This window comes from Giraffa tippelskirchi, chromosome 10 (assembly GCF_054371585.1).
Source record: "Giraffa tippelskirchi isolate mGirTip1 chromosome 10, T2T-mGirTip1v1.2.pri, whole genome shotgun sequence".
Lineage (NCBI taxonomy): Eukaryota > Metazoa > Chordata > Mammalia > Artiodactyla > Giraffidae > Giraffa > Giraffa tippelskirchi.
Genome location: NC_137284.1, coordinates 4,797,052 through 4,809,556, shown reverse-complemented (window position 1 = coordinate 4,809,556; position 12,505 = coordinate 4,797,052). Strand labels below are relative to the sequence as shown.

General features: G+C 38.9%; 1 protein-coding gene across 15 annotated transcripts in view; it reads right to left on the bottom strand.

The window, feature by feature from the left end:
• TESMIN (testis expressed metallothionein like protein) overlaps nt 1-12,505 on the bottom strand; it is a 40,114-nt gene that overhangs the window by 22,107 nt on the left and 5,502 nt on the right. For 9 of the 15 annotated variants that reach the window (XM_081531784.1, XM_081531787.1, XM_081531791.1 and 6 more), the window contains exons 3-6: nt 10,068-10,226; nt 7,721-7,841; nt 5,524-5,600; nt 2,609-2,703 (exon numbers count right to left, since the gene is read on the bottom strand). In XM_081531784.1, the coding sequence (XP_081387910.1) occupies nt 2,609-2,703; nt 5,524-5,600; nt 7,721-7,841; nt 10,068-10,226 (452 nt within the window). Of the gene's footprint in view, nt 1-2,608; nt 2,704-3,396; nt 3,433-5,523; nt 5,601-7,720; nt 7,842-10,067; nt 10,227-12,505 lie in introns of all 15 variants that reach the window. The other 6 variants (XM_081531778.1, XM_081531789.1, XM_081531777.1 and 3 more) reach the window with 1 other exon arrangement.

The window sequence follows — 12,505 nt, the reverse complement described above, 5'->3', positions numbered from 1 at the left end:
AAAAGATATTATATAATCAACTATCAAATTATATGATATAGATTATAAATGATATAAAATTCGAGGGCAGTTTAATAGAGATGAAAAAACAAAACAAACTACTCCTGAAAGAAGTAGAACTTGACATTGACTTTCGAGGGTGTGAAGTTTTTTTGCTATTCATCAAAAGGATGTTTCAGTTGAAATAACAGCACAAGCAAAGATACCACATCAGGGATGAGCAAAGAGTGCCTGAAAGGACAGTAAAGGGACAAGTTCATTGCAGTGGATTAAACTGGAAAAAAACTTCCATGGCTCTAATATTAATAATATTTGTCTACTCTTCTATGCCAACCTGAAAATTAAAGGGCTAGAGGAGATCTGGACAACTCTGCCTCAGAAAAGCTTTATAAATAAACTGTACCACAGTGAGATATGACCTCATCTTTAAGAAAAAATTTCCAGAGAAGCAGACTCTTGAATTTTACAATGTTCATTATGTTACCAAAAATAAAGACATCAAGGACATATCAGAATTGACAGTAATGTCTGATTGATAATTTGATTATTAAAGGTACGCAGAATGACAGGACATGAATTTTTATTCATATGATGAGCTAGTTAACAAGTCAGCCAGTTCACCACCTGTATCTAAAGAATGGTGACTGGGTGAATTCACCCGTATGGACTGCTCGCTGTAAGGCCCAAGCTGGCCTGCATCTAAGTCATCTATCTCAGAACGTTTAAACCATATGGGCTGACAGAATGTCCTTTCTCATGTCTTCACACCTATTTTAACCTCGTTGTCTGGTGAAAGTTAAAAAAAAAAACCTAACAAAGCATCTAAATAAAGAGGTCTAGCAAATTAGTCGTGGTTGGGAACTCATACAGAATGAAACAGCCAGCAAACGGTTTTCTGACAGCTCCCTCACCACAAATAACAAGTTGGTAGAGATTCCAGTATGCCATCAGTACTGTGGATGTAGAGATAATAATCATCTGGCTGATTCAGTGGCATGACATCAAATCAAGTAATTATTTGCAGCAAAAAATACAAAAACAAAGCTCATGTTGTTCCTGGCAAACCTTCCTGGTACATCACTTATAATAGAAAAATATTTTATGGCCTGCATAACTACATCACAATAGAGAAAGCCTTGTAGAGACTGGGAAGAAGGCAGGGGGAGGGTGGGAATAAGGGAAAACGCACTGAATGAAAATTTCCTCATTGCTGCTCCTCAGTGGAAAAGTGTATCAGCTGCAACACAGAGAAACTTCAAACGGCACTCTAGCTCTGAGAGCACACACTTGAAATAAAGTATTAGAAGCACCAACTGCCCTTGGATGTGGCAGACATGCTAAAGCACATAGTGTGCAATACTATGGGCTGGATGCTCCCGGATTACAAGCAAGGTAAAGTATGTATCCTTAGAATCTGAAAATCCTGGGTCGTATGGGGTAACCAAAGATGTAATACCATCGGCAAATCTAGAAGTTGCTCACAGAGTTGTTTTGTCCACAGACGTTATGAGCCATGATTACGGAACCAGTTACAACAGCAACCACTGGTCCATCATGCCGAGATAGGGAAGCCAGGAGAATGGCCCCCACAGTCTTAGTCAGTCAAATTAAACGAGAGTCAACAACTGAGGTGGCACAGAATTACAACCCGCTCCGCCACCAGCTGCTGAGACTGAAGTAGCAAATCACGTGAGCAGCTGACACTCTGCAGTGACGACGCAGACGTGTGTGTTGACTGAATCCCACCAGGTCACCAGAGCGTCACCAAGCAGCTCGTCTAAGCCTCTCACACTTCCCCGATGACTCTCCTCACCCTCATCAAGGTCACAGTGAAGATGTGCCTGAAATCAGACACTTCAGGAGGCTGGGGGCACTAGAGACCAGCCTAAATGTCCTAAATTGCTGGCCTGATTTCTTTCAGGCCCTCAGATGTACTTTTTCATTAGGCTGTGCGCCCCAACTTCTGGAGGCAGGAAGAGATTGCCCTCCATAACCAACTAGATGGCTCCATGAACCAAGAGGGCTGCTCTATTCACTGACAGCACATGAGTGTGAACTCAAGAAAGTTTCAACCAGCTTGGTTAGTTTAATTGGTTACAATTATAGACATGATTTTAAAATGGCAAGACAAGGTCCCAGATAAGCGCAGCCATGTCCACCTGCAGACCATGTGCCTTGGACCCTGCCATTGAACGTGAGCAAAGGCAGGGGGCAGAAGCTGCCATAAAGGCACAGAGACTGCGGTCAACACTAAGTGACTGCCACACCATTACCTGTGTTGATAACAGCAAAAAAGAAACAGAGCAGCCAAGTTTAAACCAATGTGCTCTCAAGATAGCCAGGATTGGCAGCAAGCCTCTGAAACACTGACACGGGACAGCAGGCAGAGAGTGGAAGCGAATGAAGGTTACAGACCAGTCTTTCAAGCAACCACAAACCGGATACTCACAGCAATACTGTTAGTGCACTGCTGAATGTAAAAATCATATTTTAGAAGTCATGAAGGTTTGCAGGTAAAACTAACTTTAAAACTAAGAAGAAAATCACAAATGTACCCAAGAGCCTCTTAAACTTTTACATTAAAGTCACAATTGCTTTTAATTCTTACCCAGCCAAAGTTATTTTTGGTGGTGGTCCTGGAAGAGTTGATCCTGAGGGGAAAGCAGACTCGTTGATTGAAGATGGTAAGGCTCCACTCTCAAGCTGTGTAAAGTCAAAGGCAAGCATAATTTGAATTAGTATACATTTTAAAAGTTTATCATACCTCCCCCCCAGGAATAGACAAAAATGATTTTCTTCTGGAGGTTTATACCACGATCCCTTTACAGCAACATCCAGGCCGTGTTATCACCATGGTTCTGTTAACACCTGAGCAGGTTCCAGCCAAGGTTTTCAGTAGAAGTGCGAGGAGTCCAGCCCCAATCACCTCACCCACCAGACCACAGGATGCCCTGGGGTGAGAAAGCCTGACTGTAGACAAAGACTGAAACAGGGCAAGGATTCAGGGCCAAGCCATCTACAAGCTGACAAGCAGATCACACAGCTGTCAGTTGGTTGCCCAGTGTTACTGCAACGGACATCTTTTTCACTTTTATGAACTACAAATTCGGAAATAAATTCAATAACATATTTCTATAAACTAAACATGTTCTTTAATTATTATTATGTTCTTAGTATAACACAAGAGATCTTGACATTTGAAATCTCATTGGCAACCATTACTTTTTCATCTAACCATAAAAAATTGTGTAATCAATTTTAACAAATTCAAAACCAGTGTCCTAATCTCTGCATCATCCATGTCCTTTGCTTTCTTGGTTCTCATGTTCTTTTATTGTCTATTATCCATTCACACAGCTTACAGGGAAAAGAAAGGGTAGCAAAATCAACACTGACCTTTATTTTCTCATAAGAAGCTTGAAGAAATTTCAACTGTTGAATAAGTTTAGATTTTGAAATTATTTGTGTATATCACAAACATCCTATCCTTGTCCCTTCCTCCCTGAAAACTTGAAATTTAAAAATAAGCTTTATTTAAGAAATACAGTTTTGGAATTTCCTGGCAGTCTGGTGGTTAGGACTCTGTATTTTCACTGCTGAAGACCTGGGTTTGATTCCTGGTCAGGGAACTTCCCTGGTGGCTCAGATGGTAAAGCGTCTGCCTACAATGTGGGAGACCCGAGTTTGATCCCTAGGTTGGGAAGATCCCGGAGAAGGAAATGGCACCCCACTCCAGTACTCTTGCCTGGAAAATCCCATGGATGGAGGAACCTGGTAGGCTACAGTCCGTGGAGTCGCAAAGAGTCAGACACGACTGAGCGACTTCACTTTAAGGGAACTAAAATCCCACAAGCCACTCAGTGCAGCCAAAAAAAAAAAAAAGAAGAAGCATGATTTTGGGAAAACACAATTTATCTATCTTCCTTTTCTCTCTTCTGCTTCTTTTATCATTGTGTGTAATCATTCCCTGGTGGGGCCTGAAGACACTGAGAAACCACCCAAGGTCCAACTCCTTCATCACAAATCCCCCACCACAGTCTCACAGGGGAGTCACCACCAGAACCACCCTCGTGGGTCTTGTAAGAGCTGGGAGGCTCTCCGTCCCTCTCCCGTGCTTTGCTAGAGGGACGTGTTCACCAGCGACTGCAACTGTTTCCTTTACAGTCACCCAGACACCCAGTTATTGGGCCCACATCTCCTCATGGCAGTCCACGGGGAGTAGACTTCTCTGGACTTTTGCCTTCTTTTGAGGAAATGATTTCACAGTTCTTGAGGTTGAAACGATTCTCTGAATAAACCAGATATAATTTCTTTCTCTTTTGCTTATTTAGCCCCGAAGTAAAGCAGAGAAAAAGAGATGTCTTTTAAGTAAGATGTCTTCTGTCATATTCCACTTTCTCCTGCTCTCTCCCTCTCACTTGCTCCATCCCTGCCCCATCAGCCTCCTGACTGTCTCCACAGCCCGCTGAACCCATACTGCGCTCTTCCCCATGCCCGAAAGGCTCTTCCATGTGACAGTCACATGGTTCACCTCTTCCTCTCTCTCAAGACTTTGCTAAAGTGTCACCTTTTCAGTGGCGCCAACACTGACCGCTTTGCTTAAACTTGCCGCCTGCCTTCCTGCTCCCCAAGCCCCCACCTCCAGTGCCCCTCCTCTGCTCTCCTAGCGTACAGTATCATTTATTTATGTATTAGGTTTGCTTATTGTCTGTCTCCCACACTGAAATGTAAGCTGCGGAAGGGCAGAGTCACCTGTTCTGCTTTGATTTGTTTTGGGGGGTTCACTTAACATTGGCTCACTGATGTAACCCGATTGCTCGGGCTTGCTGCCCTATTGAAGGCCACCCTCTACGAAGGCCTGATACATGTTAGCTTTGCTCCAGCCCTCAGTCCACAGATACAACCAAGAATCGCAAGATCTCTGTTCTATGGAGCTTGTATTCCTGTGGGTGGATACAGGCAAACAAACAAACTGAAGAACACAAGACAGTGACAGTGTGTGCAGAGACTCAAACAGGTACTGTGACAGTGAGTGGCCGTCTACACTGGGGATGTACGGAAGGCTCTTCTGGAGAGGGGACAGTTTACGTCAAGACTTAAGGAAAAGAGTACATTTGTCTTATATTTAATCTATGCACATTATGGTGTAACCATAAAAGCATTTTAAACTGAAGAGCGTTTTCCTGATGTGGACGAAGGTGGGAAATAAATATTATAGACCAAGTGAGGGGTACGTGCTGATGGGTGTCAGGACCACAAAGGTCACATTCAGCAAATGGGGCAGAACCGGGGCCATAGGAAGGGCCAGGTCACCTCACAGAGTCGGCAGAGAAGGGGGTCTCAGACTCACTCTGCTACTCCCAGTGCCTGACATGGGGTGAAGGTGTTGGGTATTTGGTTTAACCACTGATTGTAAAACAGAGGATAAATATACTTTCTGAATAAATCAAACTTCAACAATCGAAATTTCAAGAGACAAAAATACCCTATTGTATTTTTTTTTTTATTAAAGCAATAACTCACTTGTTGTGTAATGAGATTTACTTTTGCTGGTACTGGCAAAAATCTTCCTACTAAAGTAGTCATGGGTTTAGGGACATCTGTAAGGAAGACAATTACAATTAATTGATAGCATATACTGTTCCTTTTCCACTTGCACACGGAAGAAAGTACAAAAATGATAATGTATCATGAGTTTAACCTGTGAAAAGTCATTTACACTTCTCTCGATCCTAGTTATGTTTCCTATAAAACCTTTCTGGTCAATGTTTTCAGCTTGGGTTTTTTTGTTTGTTTGTTTGTGTTTACTTATTACACCTTTTTTCTTTGTCATAATGCTACTTAACTTGAGCAACCAGGGATGTTATGCTAAAAAATGTTGTCAGTGCCCAGGTTCCTAAGCTCCATGCCCAGGTGCCCTGAGTGCTGCAGCACTCACCAGGGAGGCACAAGATGCGTCACATTTTCAAAGAAAGCTCAGCACCACCTGCAGGATGACACGTGAGCTACTTCCAGTTTACGCGTATTCCTCTTCAGATACCAATTTAATAGGACGTAAATACTTACTCTGAGAAGGCAATGGCACCCCACTCCAGTACTCTTGCCTAGAAAATCCCACGGATGGAGGAGCCTGGTAGGCTACAGTCCATGGGGTCGCTACGAGTCGGACACGACTGAGCAACTTCACTTTCACTTTTCCCTTTCATGCACTGGAGAAGGAAATGGCAACCCACTCCAGTATTCTTGCCTGGAGAATCCTAGGGACGGCGGAGCCTGGTGAGCTGCCGATCATGGGGTCGCACAGAGTCGGACACGACTGAAGCGACTTAGCAGCAGCAGCAGCAGCAAATACTTACTAGGCTACTCGGAGCAAACTACTTACGACTGAAAGCGATACGTGTTTCTTTGGCCTAAGAGCGCCATGAAGAACACCCGTGAGACGCTACAGTCCCTGTGAAATGCCATGTTTGAATTGGAGTGACAGGAGAAGTCTCCTGATGGCCCACCTGCTGAAGGCTTGTGCCTCCTTTGAGTGGTGTTTCCTTGAGATTAACGTAACTGAATGCGTCTATTTCATGGTGATGTTTAATGTGTACACAGCGACAAAGGAAACTAGGCTGGGGGCTGAGCAGTTATGACGGTGTGACAAGGAAATAGATGAGGAGAGCATTATGTAAATCTTCCTTCTGGGGATGACCTAAGGCATTAGGATTTTGTCGAGTTCCAGAAGGAAGGGAATTGGGAAAGAAGCCTTCTCTGCCTGTGTAGAGGATCAGAGGCAGCTCTGACCCACAGGGACTGGAGCCAGAAAACCCATGGCTGGAGTGCAGCAAAGTGCTCCTGGAGGCGCTTTGCATCATAGAAAAGTAAATGCCTTAGAGGCATGTTATCTGTCCCTGGATAAGGAGACTATCAGGATGGAATAGGAGTCACATTCTGTCTTTTTGCCCTGGGCTCCAAAGGCTCACTGAAATGGCATCAGGACTTAATATTGACTTAAATTATGACAAGGTCAGTGAATCATATGATAATGAAATATTCTGGTTAATTCAAGCTTTAGGGTAACACAATTATGTACATAGTACACACAGATGCCCAGTTTTTGAGTGTTAGTATCTAACTTTTGCAAACACAATCTTAAAACTATGTCATTTGACCTTCCTTTAATCTTTCATAAGTCATTTTATGGTAATCAAGTAGTTATAGATTATTTATTATTATTGCACCATTTTAAAGAAGTTTCTGAATAAATCAATGGCAGATAAGTTGGCATTTGATAGTTATTTCAGAACTCATGATGATTAAAGCAGAGTGGTGGGTCTCATTGATTGCATGAAAACATTTACATTAAAAGGTGTATAATTTTTGCCACATCTGAACAGTCAACCCACTGCTTAGTCTGGGAAAGTTTGTTTCAACTCAAGTACCTCTGGCCACACCACTCATGGGTACGAGTAGTTGCCTGTTAGGATCACAAAGCTCTCTACAGCTAGCGGAGGAAGAGGATAGCTATCTAAGAATTTGAGAGAGTCATAACAACGTCCATAAATTAACCTATAAAGATATATTTTTCTATTCTTAACTCACTAATATGGGCTGTAGGGGTTGCCAAATTGCCTAACTGCCTATTTCACTTTCACTCTATATACAAAGCCAAACATATTCACTTACCAACTTCCATGTGATATACGACATATTTTTCTATTAATTTACTTTGTACCTGATTGTAGATAATTATTTTGGTCTTGATATTGAGGAACCAAATGAAGTGCTTTTAGTTCTCTTGTGCCAGAATTGTCTATACACAGCATTTGTGTACCCCCTTTCAACTGACATATCACCTAAAATGAAAAATAATAATCAGGTTTCATTTTTAAAAAGATATCCAGTAATATGAATCTAAGTAAGCTTAAATCCTAGAACACAGTTTTAATCCACAATTTAAGTTTTAATGGAAAATGGTAAACTATAGATATAGTCTCGCTTTTTTACTCTACAATAACATGCTCTCTGGAGGGACCACAGGGCAAAAAAATCCCGGGGAAATGTCTTGTGAGCTGTGTTCTGTGTGTTAAGAGAAGCTCCTGCTCACGCCTTTCTCTACAGGCACAGGCTCAGGGTAGGGAACAGGCGACTGTGAGCCGGAGCTTCCGTCACCTCTCCATGTACTCCAGCGTCTTCAGGAATGGAGAGTGTGCTGATCTGCCCGACCTGGCCCCACTGAAATCCAGGTAACTATATGAAGGGCTTTGTCCCCCTGACTCCATCTCTGTAGGTGGTCAACTATTTAGAATAATCTTTAATGTTATGACAGTTGTTCTTTCCTGCCACATGCACATGTTATTATTTAACATCTAATGTGTTTTTAAGATACCCATTTATTTCATTTCCTACAAGTACAGTTTAGAAAGTTTAATCCAAGTACTGGAAAATTCCGAGAAGCCATGTCAATCTTTCTGGGCCTGACCAGCACCCTCAGATCATCTAGTTGGATTCTGACCACATATAAATCCTCAGCAAGCCTGGTGAGTCGGCCAGTCCACCTCACCAGTCAAGCCAAGCATGGACTCAGCCCTCCCTGTGTGCAGCCCTGTCCATGACAATGTAGAATGAACATGAAGGTAAGAGAAGTCACTATTTCTGACTGCACATAGCTTCTAATTCTGATGGTAAGACCACAAATACCCAGAGAAACTATGGTTTTTGTTGTTAGGTTGCCTTTGGGTTTCCTAGACAGGAAAACCCAAATAAGCTTAAAGGATCAATGTTACCAAAATAACACACATACAGCCTATATTAATGAGGTGTTGACCACCAGCTCAAACCTTCAGATCATCCTGACACTGGATAAGAGGCCAGTATTCATGTTCCATTGGAATTTTATTTGTACTTAGAGGATAATTATAGCCACACACGCACAGGTGCACAGACTGGGGCTGAGTGGACTGTCCAGGCCTCTGCCTATTGCACAGTTCTGGACTCCCGAGGGACACAGTCCTGTCCCTCCTGTGAGCATTCTAACTTTACTCAGGAGTCTGGTGTAATTGGAAGAGTTCTCATCCTGTTCACCTGATCTAAGTGACCTAGAAGAGCTCTGCTCATTCTCAAGTATTTTCCAGTTAAAGTACACACCTTAGGTTTAAGGTCTCCTTTCTTGGAATAGCGAGCTGAGGGTGGGGACAGCAATTGGTTCTTTGGACCTTTTGCCGAATGAATGCTTGGGGCTGGATTCCCTGGTTTCCCTCCCTTTTTGGTCCTCAACACACCACTTACAAGCAGACTGTGCAACATCTCTGTTTTCTGATCCATAAAGTGTAGATAAAAATAATGTCTACCCTACAGAGTTTGTGTGTATTAGTAGCTCAGTTGTGTCTGACTCTTTGTGACCCCATGGACTGTATCCCGCCAGGCTCTTCTGTCCATGGGATTCTCCAGGCAAGAATACTGGAGTGGGTTGCCATTTCCTTCTCCAGAGGCTCTTCCCAACCCAAGGACAGAACCCAGATCTCCTGCATTGTAGGCAGACTCTTTACTGTCTGAGCCACTAGGGCAGAGTTGATAGATTAAATAAACTGACAAACATGCAAACCTATCACACAAACCACAAATGTTACTGATTCCTATCTTACTTGAGTGTTAGTTGGTAGGAGGGATTTGGAGGCAGGCAGGGAGGAAAGCAGCTTCTGCCCTGCAGCCACAGAACCGCAGCTGCCCCCTCCCACCAGCATGCCGAACCACACAGGTCAGCAGTTGCTCCTTTCCTGGGCCAACCCTGGGTCTGCCTGGACTGAGGTGACTTATGGCTTCTCTCCTTAATGAATACAGCAGTGTCCTAATCTTTGATTTGCTAAGATCGAGTAGAAATGAGAATCTGAGATGTGAAAGAAACATTAGAAAGACTCTAATTATATCCCTCTTTTCATAGGTAAGACAACCAAAAATGCTGACTCGACAAGTAAACAGAACGCAAAACAATGACTGAAAATAGTTTACCGTGGACTTAGTAATGATAAGGGTTAAACATTTAACATAATGTTAGTCAGACACATTTTCTTTGGCATAATTACCATTGGGTTAGAGTCTTTCTTAAGAGAGCAGCCAGAGGCATCCTCTGCTCCTTGAGATGATGGGAACTTGCAACATGACTCCTGGGCCAGAGGATGCTGAAAAGTTGCTTCCTCCAGATTGTTACTTGTGATAGAACCACCTGCTTCCTTGATTTCAACCTGAAAAAGTAAACATGATCTTAGAAATCACATTGTGGACACTGCACTTTACAGCTGCATAATATAGAAAATTCTTTGTAGAAGTTACATTTTTAAAGTAAAGAACATCCTTATGCTTAGCGTCCTCTCTTCCCCACTATTAATTTGTCCTCTGAGGTGACAAGTCATCTGACCATCCTGGCTGGGGATAGAGAACATCCAGAGGATCAGGACTATCTGCCCATGAGGTGTGGGGATGTGACTTCGATGTAACTCTCTTGCTGTTTGAAAAACATGGTGTGGGTAATTTGAGAAGATTCTGTGATGGGTCAGCTCCCCCTTGAGCTTCTAGACAACCCCCTACTACAAAAGAGCTGGCTGCCTCCTGGGACCTTCCTTAAAATTGCCTAAAATGCTTCTCCTTAATCATCGTTCTCAGAGTACACTCATTAAGTTGTATTAATGTTCTAGTCTGTTTTGCTTTTTCCTCAAGAACCCAGACATCTTTGCTGATGTTTTAGTGATATTTATATTGTGACTTAGAGCTTCCCAGGTGGTGTTAGTGGTAAAGAATCCTCCTGCCAATGCAGGAGACATAAGAGATGTGGGTTTCCCTGAGTTGGGAAGATCCCCTGGAGGAGAGCATGGCAACCCATTCCAGTATTCTTGCCTGGAGAACCCATGTGTGCGACTTAGCATATATGCATATTGTAACTTACAATGTATTTATAGTTATGTTTACAATTAAACAGTAGAGCTTGCCTCACTGAACGGTAGAACGATAATTAACATGGAAACAGTGAGGGTAGAGAATAACTGCCAGCTTTGTTTAAGCTATCCTCTGCAACAACTCAGCGACACACCAGCAAAAGTACCGAAACTAAAGAGAAACACCAGTGATGTCATTGACAATCAACAGAATTTAGAAAACTAGGTAGTCTCGATGGTTTAAAAAAAAATTACCATTTAAAGTGTTTCAAAATTATACTTAATATAATATCTAGAGTATACATAATATATTATACACATATATAATATATATACTGTAATATATATAATATATATGCTCAACTAGCCAACTTCAACTAGCAGACTTCTATATATAATATATATAACATAGTGATATATAATTATAATTATAAATGGTATCTATAGTATATTATTATATATATATAACATATATATAATTTATATATAACATAAATAGAAATATATTATAAATAAATTATATATGTTATATATATAATATTATTATATATTATATTATTATTATATATAATATATTTATATAAAAGTGTTATACATATTTATTTATATATAATATTACATACATATTATATAGTATTAATATATTATAATATATAATATTATACATTAATATTACATATTAGTTTAAATATATATAGCACTTAATAATATATAATATATTAATATAACAATACATATTATACTATATATATTATATTATATATAATATAATAGTATAATTTTATAATATATCATATAATCTATATATAAAAATATATAAATATATATAATATATATTAAAATACATAAATATATATTAAATAATATGATATATTATACATAATATATATTAATTATGTATAATATATTAATTTAAATATATAGCACTTAAAATATATAATAATATATTAATATAAAATATAAAATATATATTATATATTAATATTATTATATATTGTAATATATACATATAATATATAATATAGCAAAATTATATATAATATATATTATATAATATATAATAGCATAATTATATATAATTATATGTGATATATATATTAATTATATATATTATATATTATATTTATATGTTACAATATATAATAATATTAATATATAATATATATTTTATATTTTATATTAATATATTATTATATATTTTAAGTGCTATATATTTAAATTAATATATTATACATAATATATTATATATTATATATCATATGTATAATATATCATATTATTTAATATATTTATATATTTTAATATATATTATATATTTATATATTTTTATATATAGATTATATGATATATTATAAAATTATATATATTATACATATAATATATATAATATATGTATAATATATATTATATATAATATACATATAAATAATATATATTATATATATAATACATAATATATATAATACATAATATATATAATATAATATATTATATATAATATATTAATATATATAATATATATAATATAATATATTTTATATATAAAATATTATATATATTTTATATAATATACCTTATATAAAATGTATTAT